Raw genomic sequence first — 25,433 nt, forward strand, 5'->3', positions numbered from 1 at the left:
ACAAGAGAAAGAGCGTAGGCTGCAAGTCTCGGGTCAATATGCTGTTCGGCAGCCACTTTATCCTGTCCTTAATAATCTTGATGATGATTTTTATTTACTAGATCGCTCTCCGCCCCCTTATGTTGGCGCATCTGCTCCGAGGCCACAAGATTCTGTCCCGGGTCCGGGTAAGGTAGATACGCGGTCCATGCTATCAGCTGAGCAAATGGCTGAGCTTCGGCAAATTTCCTTCCGTGCACTTAAGGGCAAGGTGTCCGTGGATGAATTATTCCATACTTGGGGGCCATGGCAGGATAGAGAGAAATTGTATTTTCTGGGTCATTTCGCTGAGGAAGTGATTGCTGCCTTCCGGAAATATTCTAGTGTCTTTGAGCCTGAAGAAGTGACATCGGATGCTAAAGCATTGCATAATGGTGTTTTCTCTTCCTCTAAGGCTCCTGATACGGCTCGGCGGCTGTTCGCCTTGCGGGACTCGGTGCTGGCCCTTAAAGAAAAAGCGCGCCAACGAGCAGGGGAGGAGAAGCAGTTGGATTCGTGTACAGCAGAAGGCCACTCATCCACCTCCCAGTCAGATAAGGATGGCATAGTGCATGTTAAACCAATGCGAGAGGCGGCGCCTTTGTATGTTCCTCCTAAAGGAGCGGGGACTAGCTCGGACATTACCTCCGCCGATGCTAAGGGATATTTTGTGTATAATTGGGTTTATACTCCTTGGCATAGAGCTGATGTTATGGCCTTAAAGAATGCGCTGCCTGATCCCCGCAAGAATCCAGCGGCCTTCTACGAAGAAGTCGAGGGGGCCTTGAATTCTTGCGTTATGACCTTAGCAGATATAGACCTGTTCTTTGGCCTTATTCTACCACCGGATATGTGGCGATCTGTCCGAAAGGTAGATGATATAGTTGCCTTTAAGGCTCGGTGGTCTGACCTTGAGGATGAAGATAGGGAACGGAAGCCCGCGCAGAAACCACCCCAGAGTATTTTAGATCTCCCTGCTGCTATTCTGGCTAAGCTGAAGACAATTATCCCCCCTAAAAAGATTGACTGGAATGTTAGCTTCATGTAAACAGAAAGTTGACGAGTCAGTGGCGGACTTCTTTACGCGCTTTGAGGAGACGTTTCATGATTTTAGTGGCCAGTCGCTTACTGATGATACGGGTCGCCATCTTTTTGCGGATAAATATGTAGCTAATCTGCTGCCGGCAGTTGCGGCCCGTTTGAAAGCGAGCGAGAGTTCTTGGTCTTCCGCAACCCCGACGGCCCTCCTGACTATCGCTCAGTATTATGAGCGTCAGGAGCAAGAAGCAAAGGGCCAGGAGGAAAAGAAATCGAAAGATCTAAAAACAAAGGTGATGTTGGCACAAGTATATGGCCCGCCCCGACGGGGTAGTAATAGAGGTAGGGGAGGATCTTATGGTCCTCCCTCGGGCCGATCTGATTTGAATAGGAACCAATGTGCGTATTGTAAGCAATCGGGTCATTGGGCTAGGGACTGCCCGGTGTTGCATGCTTCGCGTCAGGGGCATACTCAGGGTGGCCCGCGAGGTAGAGGGGGTTTCTCGAACTTTAGAGGGAATTCTAACGAACAGGCTCGTTTTGACTCTGCTGGGCAGCACCGAGATAGATCAAATGTTTTCGATCGCCAGCATCAGTATCAAGTGTCGGGGATTGACCGATCGGGGTACCATGATTCTCAGCATGCATAGGAATGCGTTGGATGGGGGTTAGAATCAGTTGAGGTGCCGGTCGATCAGAAGGGTCCTTATGTATCGGCTGAGGTTTTGGGCTCTACTGATCAGTTCCTAGTGGATACAGGAGCGACACGTAGTGCGCTGTCTAAGCAATTGGTTCCGGGGGCTCCCCCATCCGGCTTAATGGTCACATCGGTAGGGTTTGACGGTACACTCTCCCGAAGCCCTCTTTCGCAGCCCCTCATGTTTAAGGTTGATTCTTTTTCTGCACCCTGTCCGTTTCTGCTTGCCCCGTACACACCGGACAACATTATGGGCCTTGATATGTTAAAGCATTTTAGGGCTACGATCCGCTGCTCCCCTGCTGGTGTGCGGGTAATATTGAATGACAATTACCCCCGGTCTGAACGGATGTGTGCGATGTCAGAGGATGCGCTGTTAGCTACCCTCCCTCGTGCTTTGTGGGCAACGTCGGATACTGATGTGGGACAAATGGTGATTCCACCGGTCCACATTAGTGTCCAGGAGGGGGCGGTGTTACCACGCCTCCCACAGTACCGTATTTCCCAGGAGGGCGAGGAGGCTCTCATACAGATAGTGCAGGATTTGATTGCGGTAGGGGTAGTGGAGGAAGTTCCCTACAACATCTGTAACAGTCCGATTCTTCCCATACTGAAAAAGGATACGGATGTCAGAGTTTATCGGTTTATAATTGATTTGAGAGAAGTAAACAAGATCGTGATACCTCAGTACCCAGTGGTTTCCGATATCACGACGTTGCTTACTTTGGTCCCGCCTACGGCGACTATGTTCTCAGTGATCGATTTGAAGAATGCCTTCTTTTCCATTCCAATTCACCCCGATAGCCGATATCTTTTTGGGTTTACTTTAAATAATAGATCTTACCGTTTTTGTAGGATCCCTCAGGGCTACACAGAGAGCCCTAGCATTTACAGTCAGGCTCTGAAAAGACAATTGGATTCCTTTGTTCTGCTCGAGGGGGTCGCCCTCATTCAATATGTCGATGACATCTTGCTGGCGGCTGACACCCTGGAGTTGTGTGAGAAAAGTACGTTATCCTTACTTTCCTTTTTAGCATCCCACAATCATAAGGTATCTAGGAAAAAATTGCAGTTCTGTAGACCAAAGGTGACTTATCTGGGTCACCTTTTGTCTAAGGAGGGGCGTGCACTCACACCGGATCGTATCCAAGTAATTTTGGACACACCGAGACCGTCCACGCAGAAGGATGTGCGTGCATTTTTGGGTCTTGTTTCTTTTTGTAGACAGTGGATATTGGGGTTTTCACATATAGCTAAGCCATTGTTAGCCCTCTTGACAAAGGACACGCCTATCCCAATCCCCTGGTCAGATGAGTGTGATGCTGCTTTTCAGCAACTACGACAGGCCCTTTGTTCAGCACCAGTGTTAGGGACCCCTGATTATGCAAAACCCTTTTCGTTGTATGTGCATGAGAAAGATGGATGTGCATTATCAGTTTTAGTGCAGATGCACGGCGATAAGCAGCGCCCTTGTGCATACTTTTCGGCTGTACTTGATCCTGTCGCCCGAGCATTACCAGGGTGTTTTCGCTCGGTTGCGGCGACAGCTGTGTCAATACGCCAAAGTGAGGGAATTGTGTTATCTCATAAGCTGTTGGTATTAGTCCCCCATGCTGTCGATGCCCTGCTTAATCAGACGAAGACGCAGCATCTGACCAGTGCCCGCTTAACGGGATATGAGTTGACGCTTTTGGCTCCTCATATTACGTTGAAAAGGTGCGTAACGTTAAACCCGGCAACACTGTTGCCATACCCCGAAACCCAGCCTGAAGCGCAGAAAGCACATGATTGTATTCTCGTGACTGAGGAACAAACAAAGGGTCGTATTGATCTCCAGGATACGCCCTTTCCAGATGTAGATGGAGAACTGTGGGTGGACGGATCATGCCTGAAGCTACCAGATGGTACGACTTCAGCAGCGTATGCAATTACCACATTACAAACGATAGTGGAGACAGCACGCATACCACAGAAATCAGCTCAAGCAGCGGAACTGATAGCATTAACACGAGCATGTGAGCTCAGTACAGGATTATGTGTGAATGTTTATACAGATAGCCGCTATGCCTTCGGAGTAGCGCATGACTTCGGCCTACTCTGGAAGGAGAGAGGGTTTTTAACGTCACATGGAGTACAGATAATGCATGGAGAGTTAGTTCACAATCTTTTAACTGCATTGACATACCCAAAGAAAATTGCCATCGTTAAGTGTAGCGCCCATAGGAAAGTAGTTGATAAAGTTGGAGAAGGGAATGCGTTAGCAGATCGAGTAGCACGGGAGACTGCGATGCAGCCCGGTACTACTGCCATGTATGTAGTAAAGTCACAGGTGGAAAGATGGCATGATGCGAAGGAGGAAGTGCGAGAAATGCAGAGGACCGCTTCTGACAAAGAGCGGGAACAATGGGCCAGCGAGGGAGAACTGGATGACGAGGGCTGCTGGAGAAATAAGCAGATGGATAGATGGAAATTACCCACGGCCTTTGTACAACCTATGGTTCAGATGGCACATGGGCTAGCACATGTTGGAGCTTCCGCAATTGTGAAATTGCTTACCCAAGTCTGGGAGCATCCAGAGATTGCTAGCACAGCAAAGAGGGTGGTGCAGACCTGTATGATCTGCCTGAGGTATAACCCAGGAAAGGGTACTCGAACTCCAGCAGGAGGATTTGTGACACCTACTGCACCCTTCGAGGTTTTGCAGATGGATTACATCCAGCTTGAGCGCTGTAACAATCTGAAGTATGTTCTAGTAGTGGTCTGCGCTTTCAGCAAATGGGTTGAAGCGTACCCTACGAAAGACAATACTGCAATGACTACTGCGAAGTTGCTGCTGAAAGAGTTCTTCCCCCGATATGGCGTTTGTAGACTTCTGTGGAGTGATAATGGGCCTCACTTTGTAGCGGATGTTATAAAGTACGTCTTGAAGGGCCTGGGCATCACCCAGAAGTTTCACGCGGTATTCCACCCTCAGTCTGCAGGACTAGTCGAGAAGTATAATGGTACACTGAAGCTCAAGATCGCTAAAATTCAAGCTTCGACGTCTTTGACTTGGCCAGATGCTCTACCGCTGGCGTTATTGTCAATTAGATCGGTACCACACTCTCGAACTGGCCTTACACCGTACGAGATTGTTTTTGGGCGCCCAATGAATATTTGGGGTCCACCAAAACCCAAGGCTGTGTATGATGTACCTTGTGTGATGATGAATGATTATCTGGCGCAGTTAACGGATAACTTGGTTTCTATTCATCAACAGGTCCGAGAGGCGCTCCCTGATCGGTCTACCGGTGAAGGACATGGTCTCCGACCTGGTGACCACGTGATGGTGAAAATCTTTGACAGAACAAACAGCTTGGAACCGAGATGCGTGGGTCCTGAGCAGGTCCTCCTCGCAACGAGGACGGCTGTGCGAGTCTCCAACAGAAAGAATTGGATCCATTCCCTGCACTGTAGGAAGGTGCCGCCCGGATTGGTGGAACCTGCCGTGCTGACCGATCAACGAGAAATCCTGGCTGCAGAGACAGGCCGTGCTGCGGAGCCAAGCGTCACTGAGGAGCTCTTTCCGGACCACGCGACTCCTGGAGGAAGGCGATATCATCTTCGACCAAGGAAGTGAGTTCTCCAGTACCGGGACATACTGTCAGAACGGCCCTTGGGTTAGTGAAACGGAGAGCCGATGAGGCAAGGGGGGGGGGATCAGCCCTGCATTAGTGTAGCGACACCCGTCTTGGCCCGCTGGTGAAGAAATCGACCGCTGCCCAAGGGGAAGAGTTCTGACAGACTTTTAGTTTCAGGAAGATATTGGTTTTTTTTATTTTTTTGACATGGAGAAAAAGAAAATCCTTTGTGCATCAGGGTTCATGTTGACAGTAGCTATTGTTGGGATAACCACATGGTTTGTGGAGGATGTAACTCCCGCTCGGAAAATACTTGTGTTGACAACTCCGGTGCCTGAGGAGCACTACTTTTATACATTACCGTATCAAGAGTTGAAGCATTGACAGTCTTACTTGAATAACACTTTCATCCAGATGCTGCATCATACCCACGTTGCTACGAACGCTACGAACTGTTGGATATGTGGGATGATGCCAGCCCATCAGAAGAAAGGAGGTACGCCATTCATACCACTTCCTTTCTCTCACAATGGCTCTTGTAGAGCATGGTACACTTTGCTTTTTGCCACTCGGAAACCGACAGTGGGACGATTGCTCTTCAGACTCAATAAAGAATGTCACCAGGATAAAAATGGGTATCCGCAAGCGAATGGGACAATTTGGGAGTGGGAAGAGTACCGACCAGACAATGAATCCATTCCCTACATCTTCACGAACACAAGAGACACTGTGGGAAAGGACAAATTTGTGATTCAAGTAGCACAAGCTCAAGCGGACCTGTGTGTCCAGAGTGTGGGTTTTATTCCTGTTGGTGTCAGTGATTGCATCACTGTCCTGAACATTGATGGATTGAATAATAGTACCTTTCTAGCGTCCCATAATACATACTTTGTGTGTGGAAATAAAGGTTATTACCGTCTGCCGGCTGGGTGGTCTGGGGTATGCTATGTATCATTTCTATTACCTCCTGTATTCCTAGCACCCGCATCTTATCATAAAGATCTGAAATTATTGAATAATGTGACTGTAAATAGGTATAAACGTACTTTATCAATTGATGATGTAGATCAGACTGATACCAGTCTGCAACAGTATATTGATTTTAACTTAGGACTGTTTTTCTTTGTTGGAGCTGCTCTGAACAGTAGGAAGATCCGAAGATTAACAAGAGTGGTAGAGGCTGTGACAAACCAGACTGCTGCTGCTCTTGGGAATCTTACGGAGGAATTGCAAATTACTAGAATTGTTGCATTGCAGAATCGTATGGTATTAGACGTTATGCTAGCTGACAGAGGAGGAGCATGTAAAATTATTGGAAGTAGCTGTTGTGTGTTTATCCCTGATCATACGCCATCAGTTTATAATGCCATCAACAAACTACATAAAATTGCAGCTGAAATCCATACAGAAAACGGCACTTGGTCCTTTTCTGGATGGTTTTGGGCATTGATTACTGCCTGGGGATGGAAGGTTTTAACTGGTCTTTGTATTATTGTAGCAGTTCTGTTCTTTTGTTGTATCTGTGTTCAATGTGGTCCCTTGCTCTGCTCCTTATGCGTATCATTCTGTATCCCTGATAAGAAAGCTATTGCCAATGTTGCTCATCAGAAACGTTTAGCTAAAGAAGTCGAAGAAATGATGACAATTGACATATATGATGATTATCCTAACAAACCAGATGTCTTCAGTAAATGCTGAAAGGGTCGTCTGTTGTAAATTGAGACAACGATGTGATTAAGCATTTACTAAAGACATTAATTCCCTCGCTTTAGATCATGTTTTCTCTGTTATGTTGACCGAAGTTCGGACTCCATTTTGTATTGTCATGCTTCCACGTGTTCCCCACGAGAAGAGTCCAACCTCTGTGTTAGTTGCTCTTGTAATCTGCCTAGTAACAGTCTATAAATAGCTCCCTTGTCCATCTGGCGCATGCCCAGACTTGACCACATCTGTTATCAGTTAGCCTTGCTTGACCATGTTTTCGCGGGCTCAAGGAGTGTGTTAGCTCCGCCCACATATTGATTCAGTATCGAAAATGACCATAAATGGTAATGTTCTTTGGCCTCATGTTGTATCCACCCACTCATGAGCCCCTCTATTGTGTATAAAAGGGGACCATGTACGTAAGTTCTTTGTGCTACTCTATGCAATACTGAAGAGTGTTGTGTGGATTGTAGGACCACCCTTAAGGGTTAATAAATGCTGTCTTTGTACTTTGCAGTTTCCGTGCCAACTTCCTTATAGATTCCATTACAGGAGAGCGAACCCTTGTGTCCTGCGGGCCTAGCTGGGGCCTGTTTTCATCACTGCGACTACTGCCAGGTATTTGGTGAAAACTCTGGGAGCAGTAGTGACTCCGAATGGGAATACTTTGAATTGGTAATGTTGCCCCGCTACCACAAACCTGAGGTATTTGCGGTGAGCGGGGTGTATCGGGATGTGGAAGTAGGCATCCTTTAAATCCAAAGTGGACAGAAAGTCGCTTTGCTGAAGGAGCAGGAGTACTTGTTGGAGTGTCACCATATGAAAGTGATCCAATTTGATGTATAGATTGAGGTCTCTGAGGTCTAGTATAGCCCTGAGAGAGACGTCTTTTTGGGGAATTAAGAAGTACAGGGAGTATACACTCGCCCCTTGATATTGTAATGGGACCGGTTCAATAGCTCCTTTTTGTAACAGAGAGAGAACTTCTTTTTTTTGGTTGAGATGTTCTTGTGACATTGTGTGTGATCTTGGAGGAATGTTTGGGGGGAGTGTCTGTAAGTTCCAGGCAATAACCATATTGGATCATTTGTAGAACCCATCTGTCTGTGGTGATTGTATTCCAGATGGGTAGAAATTGGAAGAGACGTCCCCCGACAACAGTGGAATGATTAGGGGGTAGAGGAGGGAAGTCACTGTTTGGTGTTTGCAGGGGAAGTGTGTGTTGAGTTGTGTCTGCATCCTCCCTTGCCGTTGTTCCCTCTAAATCTTCCCCTAAAGTAACCTCTTGACGAGAGCGATTGATTATTGCCCTTGTAAGAGGAGGAGAGATTCTCTGATGAAGTGGTTTTGGAGCCAGCCCTGTAAAAGAAGTGACAAAAGGATCCCCCGATTGGAAGGGAGTTGCAAAGCCCCCATGGATTTTGCGACCTCAGTGTCAATTTTCATCTTCTCTAGGGAAGTGTCCACTGTAGGACCGAAGAGGTGCTCTTTATCAAAATAGAAGCTTGGACCTCGGGTTTGAATTCTGGTGTTAAATGCGCGGTCTGCTGCATCCAAGGCGCACCTAATAGAAGTATTGGTAATTAATTTCCCCTCCTGAATTAGGTCATTGGCTTCGGTTTTGTGCTTGTCTGGTAAAAACTACATTAACTTTTCTAGCTCATCATTATGAGCTCTATCGTAGCAAGCTAAGAGAGCTTGCACATTTGCAATTCGCCAGTGATTGGCTGCTTGGGATGCTATTCCTTTGCCCGAGGCATCAATTTAATTTCGACTCCTTATCAGGAGGAGGGGCATCTCCTGTAGTTTGTGAAATTGCTCTTTTGAGAGTGTTGAGACTACAAGGGAGTCTAATGAAAGTTGACCCTTGATGTAAGTGGGATCAGCGGGTGCTGGCTTATACCGTTTCTCAATTCTGGACATGATAATTCCTGCCCACACAGGGTCTTTAAAACGTTTGTCAGTATGTTTAAGCATTCCCTTAAGCACAGGTAGTGTCTGTGTTGATTTCTGAGAGGAACTTAAGATTTCAATTAGAAAATCCTCTTCAAGAGCCTCTTTGTGTAATTCCACCCTGTGGTATTGAGCACCTCTATTAAGTAGCTATATATACCCTATGTTGTCATCAGGTGGTGAGGGCTTAGAAGAGTATAGATAAAGATTATTGTCTGTGATCTGATCTGTATTATAGTCCTCCCAGGGGTCATTAATGTCCTGTGGCCCATCCTCATCCCCTTCATCTTGCAGATTAGGTGATTGAGGTTGTTGGAAATTTGTGGGTGTGATGAGCAAATTTGGGTCAATGGGTGAAAGGGGTGTAATGGGAAGAGGAGAAGGGTTATTTCCCACATTCTTGAGTTTCAAAGGAATGTGGTAGTCCTCTTGTAAGCCCATTTTCCTTTCTCTGGCAGTTTCACATGAATATGTCCAGTATCTGGATGGATAACCAGTTCTTTTTGTTTGGGATCCGTGTTTGCAGGTGGAAAGTCTAAACGAGGCTCTTTGAATGGAACAGTCGTTTTCCCTTCGGGCGCTGTACTTCTCAGCTTTGAAAGTTTTGGCTCAGAAAATGTACTCTTCGGTAGCGTGGGAATGGCCACAACGACCTGCTTCGATTTTGATGCCAAAGGTTTTGGTTCGGCATTAGCCAGACTCGATCCCGAGCCGGGAGGCTTTAATGTGGTGCCGGGGCGGAGGGTCCGAAACTTTTTCTTGGTGCTGAGCTTGGCTCAAGGGTAGAGGAAGGACCAGACCCTTTTTCTTCGACAAGTGTTGGGGGAGGGGGGTGTCTGTACTCACGGTACGCTGACCCGGTGTCACTTGCTCTTGTTCTTCCATGTCGAATTGGCTTCGGACATAGAGATGTATTCCAGTTCTCCTTGGGGTCCTTCTGCGTGGAATTCTTCCTGGTCGGAATCTTCTCCGAAGATGTCCGGTGCAGAGCCGCTTTGTTGATGCATTTCGTGACGTCGAGCCAGACGGTCACGGAGCGTCTTCTTGGATTGAAACGATTGGCATGCGTAGCAGTCTTGTATGTTGTGTTCCAGGGATAGACAGAGATTGCACACTTCGTGCAAGTCGGTGCGTGGAAACTTAGCACGACACCCGGGACAGAATTTGAATGGAGTCCATTCCATCGACTGCTAGCGAGCCCGACGCGGGTAGGCCCAACAACCCTCCACGAATCTTTCAATTGAAGACTTTGACTCAAAACGATACACGGAGAATGGGAAACGCGATCAAGAAACAATACCGTTGAGGGTAGTGGATTGCACGTCGAGGGCAACCCAAAAAATGGTGTCAAACCGGAGCGCTGCAATTCACATCCGAACCCAATGGCGGAAAAAAACAATCTAACAATGGAGTCGATGCCCATGCGCACTATCACCGAAAGGAGGAGTCACCTACCTCGTGACTGGAAAAGAGTTCTTCGAAGAAAAACAAAGTGCCAACATCCGGACCCAACACTAGATGGCAGGTAATGCAAAGCATGTGATCTACAGCTAGCATTGCCTCGAACACTCTGTTATAAGCCTGCATTTATAGCACATAGGTCTTGTATGAATCAGTATGTCCCTTACCTAGGCTTTCTGACAGTCAGGATAGGAATGTTGTAGGTGTTTACAGCGTGTGCCAAATTTTGTTGCTTCAACCACGGTCTAAGATTTGTGGGAAGGGTGACATGTAGTTACTCTATCAAAATTGGTGACAGAACACAACTTGTCGGACATAGAAACTTACAAATACCTGATGGTCAGACATGCCCTACGAGCAATTATACTGAAGGGAGTGGAGTTGACAGAGTCATCCCCTTAGAAAGAACGCTAGGGGACCCTATGCCCAAAAAAGCCACATGCCTGAGGTATAAAAAGATTCAAAAGCATTCGCCCTAAAGGGCATGATGGGAGGAGGAACTGGGGGTGTTTGATGATGGAAAATGAGAAGAGTGAACAACAGAAGTGCTAATACTGCTACTATTAAACCTCAAGTAAACTTGTGAGGAAACATTTTGAAAAATTACAAAATGCCTGGGATAATTTATTTTTCCGATTTAATCAAAAGATTTCATAATATCAACAACATTTTAAAATCCTTCCAAAAGGCGGACGGCAGCTAAATTTCTTATATAAATCACATAAATGAAACAACATACATGAAATCAACAGCAAAACTTTCAGATACACGTTTCAAACATTCTGGGAAAAACACTCATCCTAATGCCAAACATGCTGGTACCTAAAAAAACATTCGCTCACTCAATCACACTCGTGAAAAAATAAACAAATAGTGACGATAACACTTAGTTCTCTTATTTTAGAAGACCACAGAAAATCACAATGCAAGATTTCAATAGCATTATAAATTCAATTTGAAACCAATTTCAATTTCTTGTGGTATTAGAACAAGGTCTACGCGTTTCAAGAACCCAGGTTTAGGGTTCTCTCATCAGGACCTCTGACAAATACAGGAAGATCAGCCGATCTAATTAAGAAGGCTATGAAAAGTAGCGCGTCAATGGAGAAAGGTTTGTTCGAAGGTTTGTTCATTGGCAGGCTCGAATGATATTTATATTTGGAACCATATAAGGCTCAGGAGAAAGGGGTGCTGGTCTGTGATTAGACGAAGAAAATCTAAATAAAATTAGCAATGAGGTTAGGAACATGTGGATTAGAAATGCCAAGTGCATCAACTGTATTGCACAACAGAGGAAGAGTGTGAAATATTGATTAACCAGCTGTTAGATTTCCCCATAGGCGCAGACGTGCTTAGAGGAGTTTCTTACTGGGCAGCAGAGTGCAGACGTGTCGACGCCACACTCCGTATGTAGGAATGACGGGATGGGTATTTTTTTTCATCTAAACAGATGCCAAAACATAACTAAACTAAACCTATCTAAACTTAGATAGGTTCTGAATGGTTACGCTATCTGGCAACCAGCAAGCCCAAAGGAAGCACCCAAATTCCAGCTTCAATTGATGCACCAGGAGACCACCATCATTCTTCACAAGAATGCCACAGAAGTACTGCATAATCAAATAGGAAAAGGGATTTAGTTGAGCTATTTCTTAATACTTAATTCTTAATACAGAAAAAAAACAAATACAACATTTTGAGTTGAAATATGCCAACAAGTACATCATCAGTTTTTTCATCAGCTATAGTTAGGAGACTGGATGTGAACAGTGGATCCGCAAGGAGCTTCGTTTCATGGCCTGACCCCAAGAAAAAAGAGAAAGTTCCTGAGGGTTATTATAAGAGGTTTGCATTTTCAGTACTAAGTCATTCCTCTTGCCCTCAGCTGTTTAAATATTCTTGAAGTGCATAGAGGTAGTATCATAAGCTAATTTAAGAAAGTCTAAAATATAAATGTATTCATTCCTAGGCACCAGACTCAAACCCGTCAGCTGTCAGAAAGCAGTGCAAGATTTCCACACCACAATGGTAATCTTACAGTGTCAGCGGCTACAGGTGAACCACTAAAACCGAAGTGCACATCGTCACCAGTCCATGTTTGGACTTATCTTATTTCCAGTCTACACATATGCCAATGAAAAGTGTTTCCTTCGCAAAAGATTGGGTGCTATAATTCAAAAGAGTTGGCATATTCAAATAAATTCATACCCCTACAGCAAAGCAAATATCATTGCTATTAGGTTCAAAGGCCCATTGATAGTCACTGTTGCAAATGCAACACTGCAGATAAGACCTTAGTTCTTGGAAGAGCAATGGTCTTAGGCAGGGACCAACTGGCAGTACACACTGAAGCTAACTTAAGTCAGCAAGACAGTCTCCTCTGTGGTGAACGAGAGGTAAAAAAAACCCTGATTGGGGTTCCACTTCTTCAGCACCTCCCAACACTGTAGTAACAGGTGTGCTTCCTAAGGAATGGCAATAACACCTCAGTGCTGACACTACAAGCTATCTGGCCAGACAGAATGCCAGTATAGCATCAACCTGTTGTAGCACAAGGCATCCCATGTTTCCAAATATGGACACGATTTTTATGGACCAAGAACACCACCACCACCACCACCACATCCTCATTGATCAAATAAGGAGGCTCAAGACCCTGTGACACTGTCACTGGATACTCAGTCGATTTGGAAGTGGTTCCTGTTGCAAAATCGATTGATAAAACAATGCACCTCTCAGGGATAGAGACATCTCAAGCAGGTGCTCTCAGCAGAATGTATGAATAAAAACAAGAAAGACATTCTGCTAGATATTTTTTGTAGAATGAGGCATCCCGAGAAAATACAATATTGCAAAGGCCAAAAACTCTATACTCTCAAACTTCACAACCACATTCTATGTTCCTGGACAATCCACCTCTGATTGATTGGTCAGGGAAATATATGGATGTTTTCCCAACTATCATGATTCCATCTACAGTGCTGAAGCAGACATACTTCAGGGCCAGGATGATACTCATTGTTCGGAAATGGCTGAGACAATGGTGGTACATGGATCAGCTGAAGATCACACCAGAGGCTTCTAGGGTACCGATCCTATGGACCAAGATTGCAATGGGATATTTCATCCCAATCTGACATCATTTATCTTGGCATTATGGCACCCGAGTTTGTTCAATATGACATCTGAAGTTACCTGAATACTGCACAAACATTTTAAGAGCAGTACAGATAGTGTTTTGTTAGGTTAACCAATAGGTTTCCGCAAGTTGCACATAAATTTACCTTCTTATCATTTAAAACAGCTTCTAGCTTGAGAGGGGTTTTGTATTTTACTATTTATACCCATCAATGAAGATTCTACAATGCAGATGGAAAAGTTACTTTTGACCCTAGCTCTGAATAACAGGAATATTCACTGAAGTCCTAAAACACTCCACTTACTTCCATAGTTTCATTGTAGAGACAGTATAAATATCTAATACAGAACAAGTTCCTACATCAAGCATACCTCACCCCCGACAAACAGTATACGAGAGACCAGTCAGGCAGCTCATGCAGGGTTCATTTATCTGGACTGGTTCTGACCTCCTGTATTAGAATATCGGTGCAAGATCACCAGTACAATCTCAAAAATGATTGGGAGCCACAGCCATTACCAGCTCTACTGGGCTACATTTAACTGGTCCCAGACAGGGATATAAGGTTCAGGCCATTAGCACTCTTACTAGCTAAGCGCAGAGTAGCTATGAACAGGTGCAGGAGTACTGTTCCTAATAGAGAGGAAGTGTTAAAGGACCTAGACATGTTTAATAATAAAATGGCGAACACTTCATCCACAGACCAAAACACATATGGGGCCCACTTTGAATGTACCTAGCACAGGATGATGTGGATGGTTTCCCCCATCTGTGGACTAGGGGGGAGGAGGGTCGTCTTTGGAGATACAGGGACTGTCTTCAGTGATACTGCTGGTAACACAACATAGCAGCATTTGAATAAGCACCCTACTCTTACAGGTTAAGGAGCAATGGCTAGGTAAATGATGAAATAGCGCGCTAAATGGCAACTGGTGCGTTATGTATGCTGGTTTACTCTGTAATGTTTTCTTTTGGTCTCCATTATAAGAACAGGATTGGTTATGCTTCTTGTCCGAACATATTCAGGGTAACGTGCAATTCAAGCCCCTCTGAAAATGTGTAACTGTCGCTGTCTCGCTCATTATTAAATAATAAACAAATATATCTAGTACAAACACCCATTAAACCCACATCACCTCCTATCACAGCCCCTTCTCCTGCTTCCTTCTCAATTGAGGCCTGAAGAAGTAATTACTCTCTCATCTCTGTCCTTGGTCTACCACAGCAACGGGCTGTAGTGTAGCTCCTACTGCCATTCCACACTGAAAGTCATGCTATGGGTTCCTTAACTGTTGTTACACTTGCAAGGGTACCTCCCAGCACATCACCACCTCCCAAGGCTGGGACCCACCAAACTGTTCTCTGACACTGGACCTGGGTGCAGACCAAACACTCCCAGAGGTCTATGCGGTGATTCTAGCGCAGCTGAGGAGTACCAGAGTGGTGACCCTCTGGAAGAATCTCCTCCCACCTCTTGTAGGCCAGACAGCTATTCTCTACACCAACTCCTGCCACCATCTATTTTCCGCGCTTCAGCTCAGAGTACAGTTTCCGCTCTAATAAGGAACTTCCCTGAACTCTTCTAGTTCCGTATGGTAAAAGGTGCAGCTTCAATACTTATGTGCACCTCATGACCACACCTGGGAAAAATAAGGTCTTGTTGGTGGGTCTCCAACCCATGAAACGAAGAGCTATTTTTAGAACTTTATTGCCTTCATTTGTCTTTTATTCAGTCTATTGTTTTGATGTGTTTATAGACTCCTAGTAGCGAAATGCAGTGACTTTCTAAACCCAGGGATTGACTTATCCATAACAATCCAAACATTACACTCACACACAAGCCTGATTCAGTTTGTGGAGCTGTGGATTAAGTTTAATGTGCGAGACTGTATCTCTGTTGGGTGTACGTGTCAGAATTAAGGATTTGCAAGTTTGATCAATGAAGCCCGAGGGAAGTACTGAAATTGTGCATGGATCTCATTGCGCTGTAACGAGTCTACAAACCTGCAACCAGTCTAATGTATTCTATATTAATCGGCTGGAAATAAAATAAGGCAGATCGCTTGCTCTTCTGCAATCAAATACATTTCAAAGCACAATGCTAACTTTTTTCGTTTATCTTTTCAGCAATGATCAAACCAATGGTGGAAAACAAACCAGGATGCAAACAATAGCTAAAGGTCATTGTCTGTTTTCGGGCAAGAATGTTAGTTTTTAGGAACAATTTTCACATTACAAATTGATGCAAAGAAAGTGAGAAGGCATTTATTTGACATATAGAGCAAGTTATCCTTCAAGGAGAACAATGCCTGCAAAGTCCTGACACCTTGATTGTTCACCCACGTAGTATGTTTACTAATGAGAATGCTTTACCTGATTGAATGAAAATGTGGAAGATACTACACCGATGAAGGCATTCAAAACATCCTTCACCAGGTCAAACTCCTTCCGCATCACCAGCTGGGGAGGCTGAAGCAAGGCAATGCTGAGGATTTGTACCTCCCCTTCTCGAAGTCTATAAAATGTATCAAATGCTTCTCTTCCTGCTTCAGTAAGGTATGGCTCCTCTGTTTTGCCAGGAGGACTACATCAAATAAACAAAAACACAAAAGCAGGAAATATTTGTTAAAAAAAAAAAACTAATGGTTGATAGTACTATTTTGTTATAACCCAGCTATCCACCTTGGTCTATATCCCAGAATATGTTGACCATACCATACATTTTGTTATTATTTTGTATCCACAATTGTCTTTTTAACCTAAAATAAAATCCATTTAACTAAAACAAGCAGCATTGTGTGGCAGACAGGCTGCATCCTATTTTTTAAAAATTTCTCAAGGTTTGTCCGGTTATTGGCAACAATACCACTAGCTTGAGGAATACAAAACAGCAGCATCTCAAGCCTGGGGTAAAGAGCAGGCCATAGTAAAAGAACACCAAGTAAAAACAAAGGTTACACAGAGACACAGCAAAACAGTCTGCACATTCAATACTTTTGTTTGTAAGTGTTAGCACATTTAAGCCAGACCAACTCATGGTCCACGAACTGCAATGGGAGACATTCTTTAGGCATACAACTTACTTAATGTGCAGTAGGTAATGGAGAGAATGAAATAACCTGCAGGTCTGATCCCAAAAGTGGATGACACTTTCTTCAAGCACTACCTTAAAGTGGTCAATCCATCGCCTCCCAAAAAAAGTTTGAACAGAGCTGACCCAAACTACATTTCCGTCTGTGTTTTTTGGTGTTAACTTTTTGCCAACAGCTAAAAGGGGTTGGTTGACTGAACAAAATGCAATGTTCCCCAATGACAAAGCAGACTTTTAAAATGTGGCCAGTGCAGCAATTCTAAACGTTGGATTGAGTGGGGAAAGAAATAGATAACTTCCAAAACAAGTAATGGCAATGCAAATGGGTCTCTTCTTCTGACCTATTGGTTGTGCCAATGCTTTTTGGTGATGCTGTTTGGGGAAAAAACATTTATTTTGCCAAAATCGTGCAGCAATAGAGAGGAAGGGGTGGGTGGGAACAAAATGTGTGATGCAGTATCATTTGTAGGTATGCATGAGTCATCACCAAGGGCAGGCATCACCACTCATGCATGCACCCATGAAAAGACTTGGACACAATTATTTTTATTTACTGAGCCAAGATTGACCAGTAAAAAATAAAAATGAAACTGGAGTAGAGTGAAACTGCCTGCAGCAATTTGCTACCAAGCGTTCCAAAACAAGTATTTAAAAAATGTACTGGCGGAGGACTTACGAGCTGGTGGGGAAGTGCGACTAGGGAGGAAACTGAAAGTGGGAATAAAGAAAGAAACATAAAGCGGGTTTGGGAGCCGGGGTAAGGTAGTACATGAGGGAGAGAGCAGCATAGTGGATCAAGCACATGGAGGCGCGAACAACAAAGAGTGTGGGGTGGCAGAAGAAGCACACAAAGGAGACCAAGCAGCACATAAGAGAGAGAGCAACATGGAGTGTGGAGGGGGGTACTTGGTAGGGGGAGAAACAAGAGAGAGACCAAGAAAACACACATTCTGATGGAGTGCTTAACCAAAAAGAAAAAAGCAGGTCCCTAAAAGTGAGCAGTGTAAGAATACAAGTCCAGCACTCAAAAGGATGGTAACAAGGATATGCTCCAGAGGTGGTGCAAACATATGATGCATAAGAAGGGAGAAGGAAAGTCATCAAATAAGAAGAAAGCAAAGAAGAGTGGCAATACTGCCACCGTCAACAAGCAATGGGCAGGCTGTAAGCTCACTCCAAGTTCTTCGTAAGCCCACAAAATGTTTTTCATGACACTACAGATTGCACTGTCTGGCACGCATGATCTAAAAGGTACATGTTAGTTACAGGTATGCATGTATCCCAGGAAAGATCCACTGTCACAGTTCCCATCTTCCCTTCAAATACCGACATCACTCTGCCAAGGTGATGTGCTCTGTGGTCGGCCTGAGGAGTACTTATGGTATAACACACCCAGCAGCCATTGGGTGTCGGGTCAGCGGAGTCTACGGCGTCTCTAGGTTGGCTTACACACATGTGCAAGATACACAAATGTAATTCTCAGATCACGGTGTGTCAGGTTAAGGTTTTGCACGAGAATCTGAAAACCACTGCTTTTTTTTTGTAAACAGATTTTATTGATCTTTTCTGCTGCAACAGTTTAGTACATAACAGTAAGTCAATTTGTTTCACTTGACATTAGTTTTCCCACATTCTTTTCACTTGCTACAAAAGTGATCAATCGTAATGTTCTGGTGACGATAAATGTATAACATTAATTAAACCCCTCCTTCCCCTGAGTCATCTTAACAGTAAAGCTCTTGTAAAGTGCTGGGTTTATGTGTATCATCAGTTTTCCAGTTGTGTGGGTAGGGCGGGGTGATGCCATTGTAGTGCAACGCTCGTTAGCATCAGGTTGGTTGGCAATTAGGTATATGTTATCCGTTGTTAACATGTTGATGTCAGGAGTGTTCTTTTTGCTCTGCTTCCGTTTCGCCGTCTGAGGGCTCTGGTTCTGGGTATTCTAGATCGTGTACTAGGGTCTCCCAGGCTCTAGCTATGTCTTTGTGCCGTAGTCCTCTTTTAGCTTCCCACATCAGTATTCGTCCCTCACATCCCGCCCATTTCAGGAGTTCCTTACACCAGGTTGTAATCCTAGGACCCCCACCCCCCTTCGTCTTCCAGTTCCTGGGTATTTCCCGATTTGCCAAGATATATGCTAGGCCTTGAAATCTGCTAGTGACCTCAGTTTCTGCCGAATGGGGGAACCAGCCCAGGAGGCAGCGGGCCGGGGTGCATGTCAGTTCTCTATCTATACCCTCGCTCACTGTTTTTACTGCTTGTTTCAGAATTCCTGCAACTGGGGACAGTCCCAGAACATATGTAGTATGTGGACCTGGATCGTGCCGCATCACGGGCAGGCTCCGTCCTCCACCTGAATCTGCAAACCACAGACCCTCAAGGATTTCGCGATTTGCCGCGAAATCGGCACTTTAATAAAAATGCCACCATTTTTACAAAAGTGCCCACGAAATTGAAGAAATGCATGTTAAAGTTTCCGACTGTAGGTGGCTGCAATTGGAGTGCTTGACTGAGTGATGATCTCTTCTTGTTGCTGTGACAAAAAACTGTTAATATGACCGGCATGACTTTTATATTTCTTTTTGTGAATTATTTTTGCAATAAAAAATGTGAAGAAACAACACCCCTTCCAGGCGCTATAACGCTTGATCCGCACAGGACCACGTGCAGCAGAAGAGCCTCTTGCGTCATGTAGCACGGGCGCTGGTCCTGTCGGTGCCCAAGTCAGTGCTCTCTGCTAAACTGAATGTCATTTCTAGAAGGCAGAGTCCTGGCTGGACATCGATTTATAACTGATCGATCGATGACTGTGAATGCCGAATGCCCAACCCCCCTCCAGCTGCATAAGTGACTCACTCTCTGCCTTTCCACACCCTTACCCTGAGACTCAGCAGCTACAGAGTGCAGCTGGTGGTGAGTTTACGGTCTAAAAGTGGGACTGTTACTCTGGTAACAGCTGCACTCTACAAACCCTAAATGAATGGTAACCTTTGGGAACCTGTGGTAAGTGACTCTGGTGATACAGTCTGAAGCCAGTGATCCCCACTGGTCACAGCAACTCTTGGGGCACTTCCTGCAACAACACTCAAGAAAAACACAGAGAAAAACAAAGGAATAAAGATATAATATTCTACTAATATATGGTCCATATAATGGCTGGGATATAAACAGACATACACAACAGCAGCAAAGGAGTGATGGAGCAGCAGCTGGAAGCACAGGAGGAGAGGGTCAGTCTGAAGGAATCACTCAAGGTAGAAGACCGACAGAAGACAGACAGCCTATAGACAGATAGACAGACAGACACACAGACAGCCGAAATATAGATAGACAGACCGCCAGAAAGACAGACACACAAATAGATAGACAGACAGAAGGTGGATAGACAGAAAGACAGACAGAAAGACGATAGATAGATAGATAGATAGATAGATAGATAGATAGATAGATAGATAGATAGATAGATAGATAGATAGATAGATAGACAGACAACCGATAGAAGATAGATAGGATAGGATAGGATAGGATATGAGTTTTTAAAGCGCACGAATGCCGTAGCGTCTTAGCGCTGGTAAGTGTGGGGAAGAATCAGTCTTAAGCAAGAACTCCCTTAACCCGTTGTGTGCCCATGACGAGCTGGACTTGTCATGGAGCACAGTCACACTGTGCCCTTGACGAGTCCAGCTCGTCATGAGGCATTCCCTGGGGGGGGCACCAGAGGGATTCCCTTTAATTAAAAATAGCCTCGGGAGCTGGGGAAGAGCTTCCCCAGCTCCCAAGGCCCCCCCCCCCTCCCCTTCCACTGTAATAACGATTGGCGCGCACGTCGCGCCGACGTCATTACAGTGAAAGTGAAACTGAAATGAGCCAAGAGGCTCATTTCAGTTTCACTTTCTACGTGCTCAGGGGGCTATCTCAGCCCCCTGAGCACGTAGAAAGACGGGAGAGGTATCGTTGGAAAGGGGAGAATCCCTGCTTGGGGATCGCCACAGGAGGGCGATCCCCAAGCAGGGATCCACCCACTAGGCACCAGGGAGGGGGGAGCGGCCCCTTGGGCAAGGGCCTTTGCTCCCCCCAACTAACGCTGGCACCATTTAGTCTTTTTGCCCCCCCTGGGGGCACATGGGGGCATTAGCCCCCAATCTGCCCCCCCGGGGGGGTAAACAGCCCACTAGACACCAGGGAATTTAAAATTTAAGAAAGCCCACTAAATACCAGGGATTAGTTTTTAGTTTTTTTTTAGGGTGGGGGCTGCCCGCAACGGGCACGCCAATGCCCCCACCCACCCGCCACCATTACAGCCTTTTTGCCCCCCCTGGGGGGCAGATGGGGCATCGGCCCCCAATCTGCCCCCCTGGGAGGGCAAATAGCCCACTAGACACCAGGGAATAAAAAAAATAAAAAAAAATAGGGGTGGGGGCTGCCCAAAACGGGCAGGCCCATGCCCCCCTCAATCATAACAGTCTTTCTGCCCCCCGTGGGGCAGATGGGGCATTGGCCCCTAATCTGCCCCTTCGGTGCGGCAGAAAGCCCACTAAACACCAGGGATTTATTTTTAGATTTTTTTTAGGGTGGGGGCTGCCCGAAACGGGCACGCCAATGCCCCCACCCACTCGCCATCATTACAGCCTTTCTACCCCCCCTGGGGGGCAGATGGGGCATTGGCCCCTAATCTGCCCCTTCGGGGGGGCGGAAAGCCCACTTGACGCCAGGGATTTTTTCGCGCAATTTTCTTTAGGGTGATGGATTTTATTTAGGGTGGAGGCTGCCCGAAACGGGCACGCCAATGCCCCCACCCCTGCCACAATTACAGCCTTTCTGCCCCCCCGGGGGCAGTAGCCCCCAATCTGCCCCCCCAGAGGGGCAGAAAGCCCACTATCCACCAGGTATTTTTTTTTGCGCAATTGTTTTTAGGGTGTGGGCTGCCCGAAACAAGCACGCCAATGCCCCCAGCCTCCCCCCACACAAAAATTACAGTCTTTCTGCCCCCCAGGAGGCAGATGGCAGCTGTAGCCCCCAATCTGGCCCCCCCTGGGGGGCGCAGAAAGCCCACTAGAAACCATGGATTTTTTTGTTTTATTAGTGTAGGGGTAGGGGCTCCCCAAAATGGGCATGACAATACCCCCACCCCCCCCGAGAAACTCCAGTCTTTCCGCCCCCCTGGGAGGGTAGTTGGCGGCAGCGGCCCCTGATCGGGGCAGAAAGCCCACTAGGCGCCAGCGAGTACGCAGGCTTTTTTTATGCGTGGGGGTGGGGGCTGCCCAAATTGGTCATACCAATGCCCCCACCCCCACAAAAAATAGCCACAGTCTTTCTGCCCCTTTAGGGGCATATCGGGATGAAACCCCCTTCCCCGATTCCCCCCCAGGGCGGCAGAAAGCCCACTGGGCTCCGGCTTTTTTTTAGCAATGTGCATACCTGTGGATTTTGGGCCGTAGCGCAGTTGGCACGTAGGCAAACCTAGCAAACCTGTACATTTTTTAAAACTAGACACTGAGGGGAATCAAGGATGGGGTGACTTGACTGGCTCTCACCAGGTTCTGTTACCCAGAATCCATTGCAAACCTAAAAATGTGCTCAAAATAAAAAAAAATCCTCACATTTCTGTGGTGGAAAGTTCTGGAATCTGCGTGGGTCCACAAAATTCCACCCACCCCGCGTTCCCCAAAGTTTTCCGAGAAAAATGGTACCTCACTTGCGTGGGTAGGCCTAGTGCCCCCGTCAGGCAAGGGCCCAAAACCAATTGAGGAGACATCAAAATTACCTATCACAAAACAACCTGGTTTTGCAAAGGGGGTCCCATGAGTTTTTGGCACCGGGCTTGGCGGCTATCTAGGGAAACCTACCAAACCCACACATTTCTGAAAACTAGACACCCGGGGGATTCCAGGGAGGTATGGCTTCCGTGGATCCTCCAACGTTTCCTTACCCAGAATGCCCTACAAACCTCAAATTTAGCTGAAAAAATCAACTTTTTTATAAATTTTTGTGTGGGGAAGTTGTGGCATCACCGAGCTGACACAAATTTCCTACCACCCAGCGTTCCACCGGGTCTCCCGATAAAAATGGTGCCTCACTCGTGTGGGAGGCCCAAGTACCCACTACAGGCAAGGGCCCACAACGTAGTGAGGCGACATGAAAATTGCCTATCTCAAAACGACCTGGTTTTGCAAGGGGGGTCACTTGGGTTTTTGGCCCGATGCTCTGCGGCCACCAAGGGAAACCTACCAAACCCACAAATTTCTGAAAACTACACACCCGGGGATTTCAGGGAGGTATGGTTTGCGTGGATCCCCCAACGTTTCCTTACCCAGAATGCCCTGCGAACCTCAAATTTAGCTGAATTTCACACATTTTTGTGTGGGAAAGTTGTGGCATCACCAGGCTGACACAAATTTCCTACCACCCACCGTTCCCCCGGGTCTCCCGATAAAAACGGTGCCTCACTTGTGTGGGAGGCCCAAGTACCCGCGACAGGCAAGGGCCCACAACGTAGTCTGGCGACATGAAAATTGCCTATCTCAAAACGACCTCGTTTTGCAAGGGGGGTCACTTGGGTTTTTGGCCCGGTGCTCGGCGGCCACCTAGTGAAACCTACCAAACCCACACATTTCTGAAAACTAGACACCCGGGGGATTCCAGGAAGGTATGGCTTACGTGGATCCCCCAACGTTTCCTTACCCAGAATGCCCTGCAAACCTCATATTTAGCTGAAAAAATCACCTTTTTCATACATTTTTGTGTGGGAAAGTTGTGGCATCACCGGGCTGATACAAATTTCCTACCACCCAGCGATCCCCCGGGTCTCCCGATAAAAACGGTGCCTCACTCGTGTGGGAGGCCTAAGGACCCGCCACGGGCAAGGGTCCAAAACGTAGTGAGGCGCACTACGTTTAGGACCCTTGCCTGTTGAGGCGCACTACGTTTTGGACCCTTGCCTGTCGCGGGTACTTGGGCCTCCCACACGAGTGAGGCACCGTTTTTATCGGGAGACTTGGGGGAACGCTGGGTGGTAGGATATTTGTGTCAGTCCGGTGATGCCACAACTTTCCCACACAAAAATGTGTGAAAAAGGTGATTTTTTCAGCTAAATTTGAGGTTTGCAGGGCATTCTGTGTAAGGAAACGTTGGGGGATCCATGCAAGCCATACCTCCCTGGAATCCCCCGGGTGTCTAGTTTTCAGACATGTGTGGGTTTGGTAGGTTTCCCTAGGTGGCCGCCGAGCACCGGGCCAAAAACCCAAGTGACCCCCCTTGCAAAACCAGGTCGTTTTGAGACAGGCAATTTTCATGTCGCCTCACTACATTTTGGGCCCTTGCCTGTCGCGGGTACTTGGGTCTCCCACACAAGTGAGGCACCATTTTTATCGGGAGACCCAGCGGAACGCTGGGTAGTGGGAAATTTGTGTCAGCCCGGTGATGCCACAACTTTCCCACACAAAAATGTGTGAAAAAAGTGATATTTTCAGCTAAATTTGAGGTTTGCAGGGCATTCTGGGTAAGGAAACGTTGGGGGATCCACGCAAGCCATACCTCCGTGGAATCCCCAGGGTGTCTAGTTTTTAGAAATGTGTGGGTTTAGTAGGTTTCCCTAGGTGCCGGCAGAGCTAGGGTTCAAAAACTGCAGCTAGGCACTTTGCCAAAAAAAGTTCATTTTTCACTGCGAAATTGAGGTGTGTCCATGATGTGTTTTGCGCAGTTACCTGTCGCGTGCACTAGGCCGACCCACACAAGTGAGGTACCATTTTTCTCGGAAGACTTTGGGGAACGCGGGGTGGGTGGAAATTTGTGGATCCATGCAGATTCCAGAACTTTCCACCAAAGAAATGTGGGGAAAATGTGGTTATTTTGGCAATTTTTTGGGTTTGCAAGGGATTCTGGGTAACAGAACCTGGTGGGAGGCAGTCAAGTCACCCCATCCTGGATTCCCCTGGGTGTCTAGTTTTCAAAAATGTATAGGTTTGCTAGGTTTCCCTAGGTGCCGGCAGAGCTATGGTTCAAAAACTACAGCTAGGCACTTTGCTAAAAAAGGGTAATTTTTCACTGTGAAATTGAGGTGTGTCCACGTTATGTTTTGCGTCGTTTCCTGTTGCGGGCACTAGGCCGACCGACACAAGTAAGGTACCATTTTTCTCGGAAGACTTTGGGGAACGCGGGGTGGGTGGAAATTTGTGGATTCATGCAGATTCCAGAACTTTCCACCAGAGAAATGTGGGGAAAATGTTTTTTTGGGCAATTTTTTAGGTTTGCAAGGGATTCTGGGTAACAGAACCTGGTGGGAGGCAGTCAAGTCACCCCATCTTAGATTCCCCAGGGTGTCTAGTTTTCAAAAATGTATAGGCTTGCTAGGTTTTTCTAGGTGCTGGCAGAGCTAGGGTTCAAAAACTACAGCTAGGCACTTTGCCAAAAAAGGGTCATTTTTCACAGCGAAATTGAGGTTGCGTTTTGCGCCGTTTCCTGTCGCGGGCACTAGGCCGACCCACACATGTGAGGTACCATTTTTCTCGGAAGACTTTGGGGAACGTGGGGTGGGTGGAAATTTGTGGATTCATGCAGACTCCAGAACTTTCCACCAGAGAAACTTGGGGAAAATGTATTTTTTTGGGCAATTTTGTAGGTTTGCAAGGGATTCTGGGTAACAGAACCTGGTGGCAGGCAGTCAAGTCACCCCATCCTGGATTCCCCTGGGTGTCTAGTTTTCAAAAATGTATA

General features: G+C 46.3%; 1 protein-coding gene across 1 annotated transcript in view; it reads right to left on the bottom strand.

Moving 5' to 3' along the window:
* TUBGCP6 (tubulin gamma complex component 6) overlaps positions 1-25,433 on the bottom strand; it is a 492,321-nt gene that overhangs the window by 382,483 nt on the left and 84,405 nt on the right. The window contains exon 4 of the mRNA XM_085653952.1: positions 16,004-16,214. Coding sequence (XP_085510078.1) covers positions 16,004-16,214 — 211 coding nt within the window. The remainder of the gene's footprint in view (positions 1-16,003; positions 16,215-25,433) is intronic.

Source organism: Triturus cristatus, chromosome 4_1, assembly GCF_964204655.1.
Source record: "Triturus cristatus chromosome 4_1, aTriCri1.1, whole genome shotgun sequence".
Taxonomy (NCBI): Eukaryota; Metazoa; Chordata; class Amphibia; order Caudata; family Salamandridae; genus Triturus; species Triturus cristatus.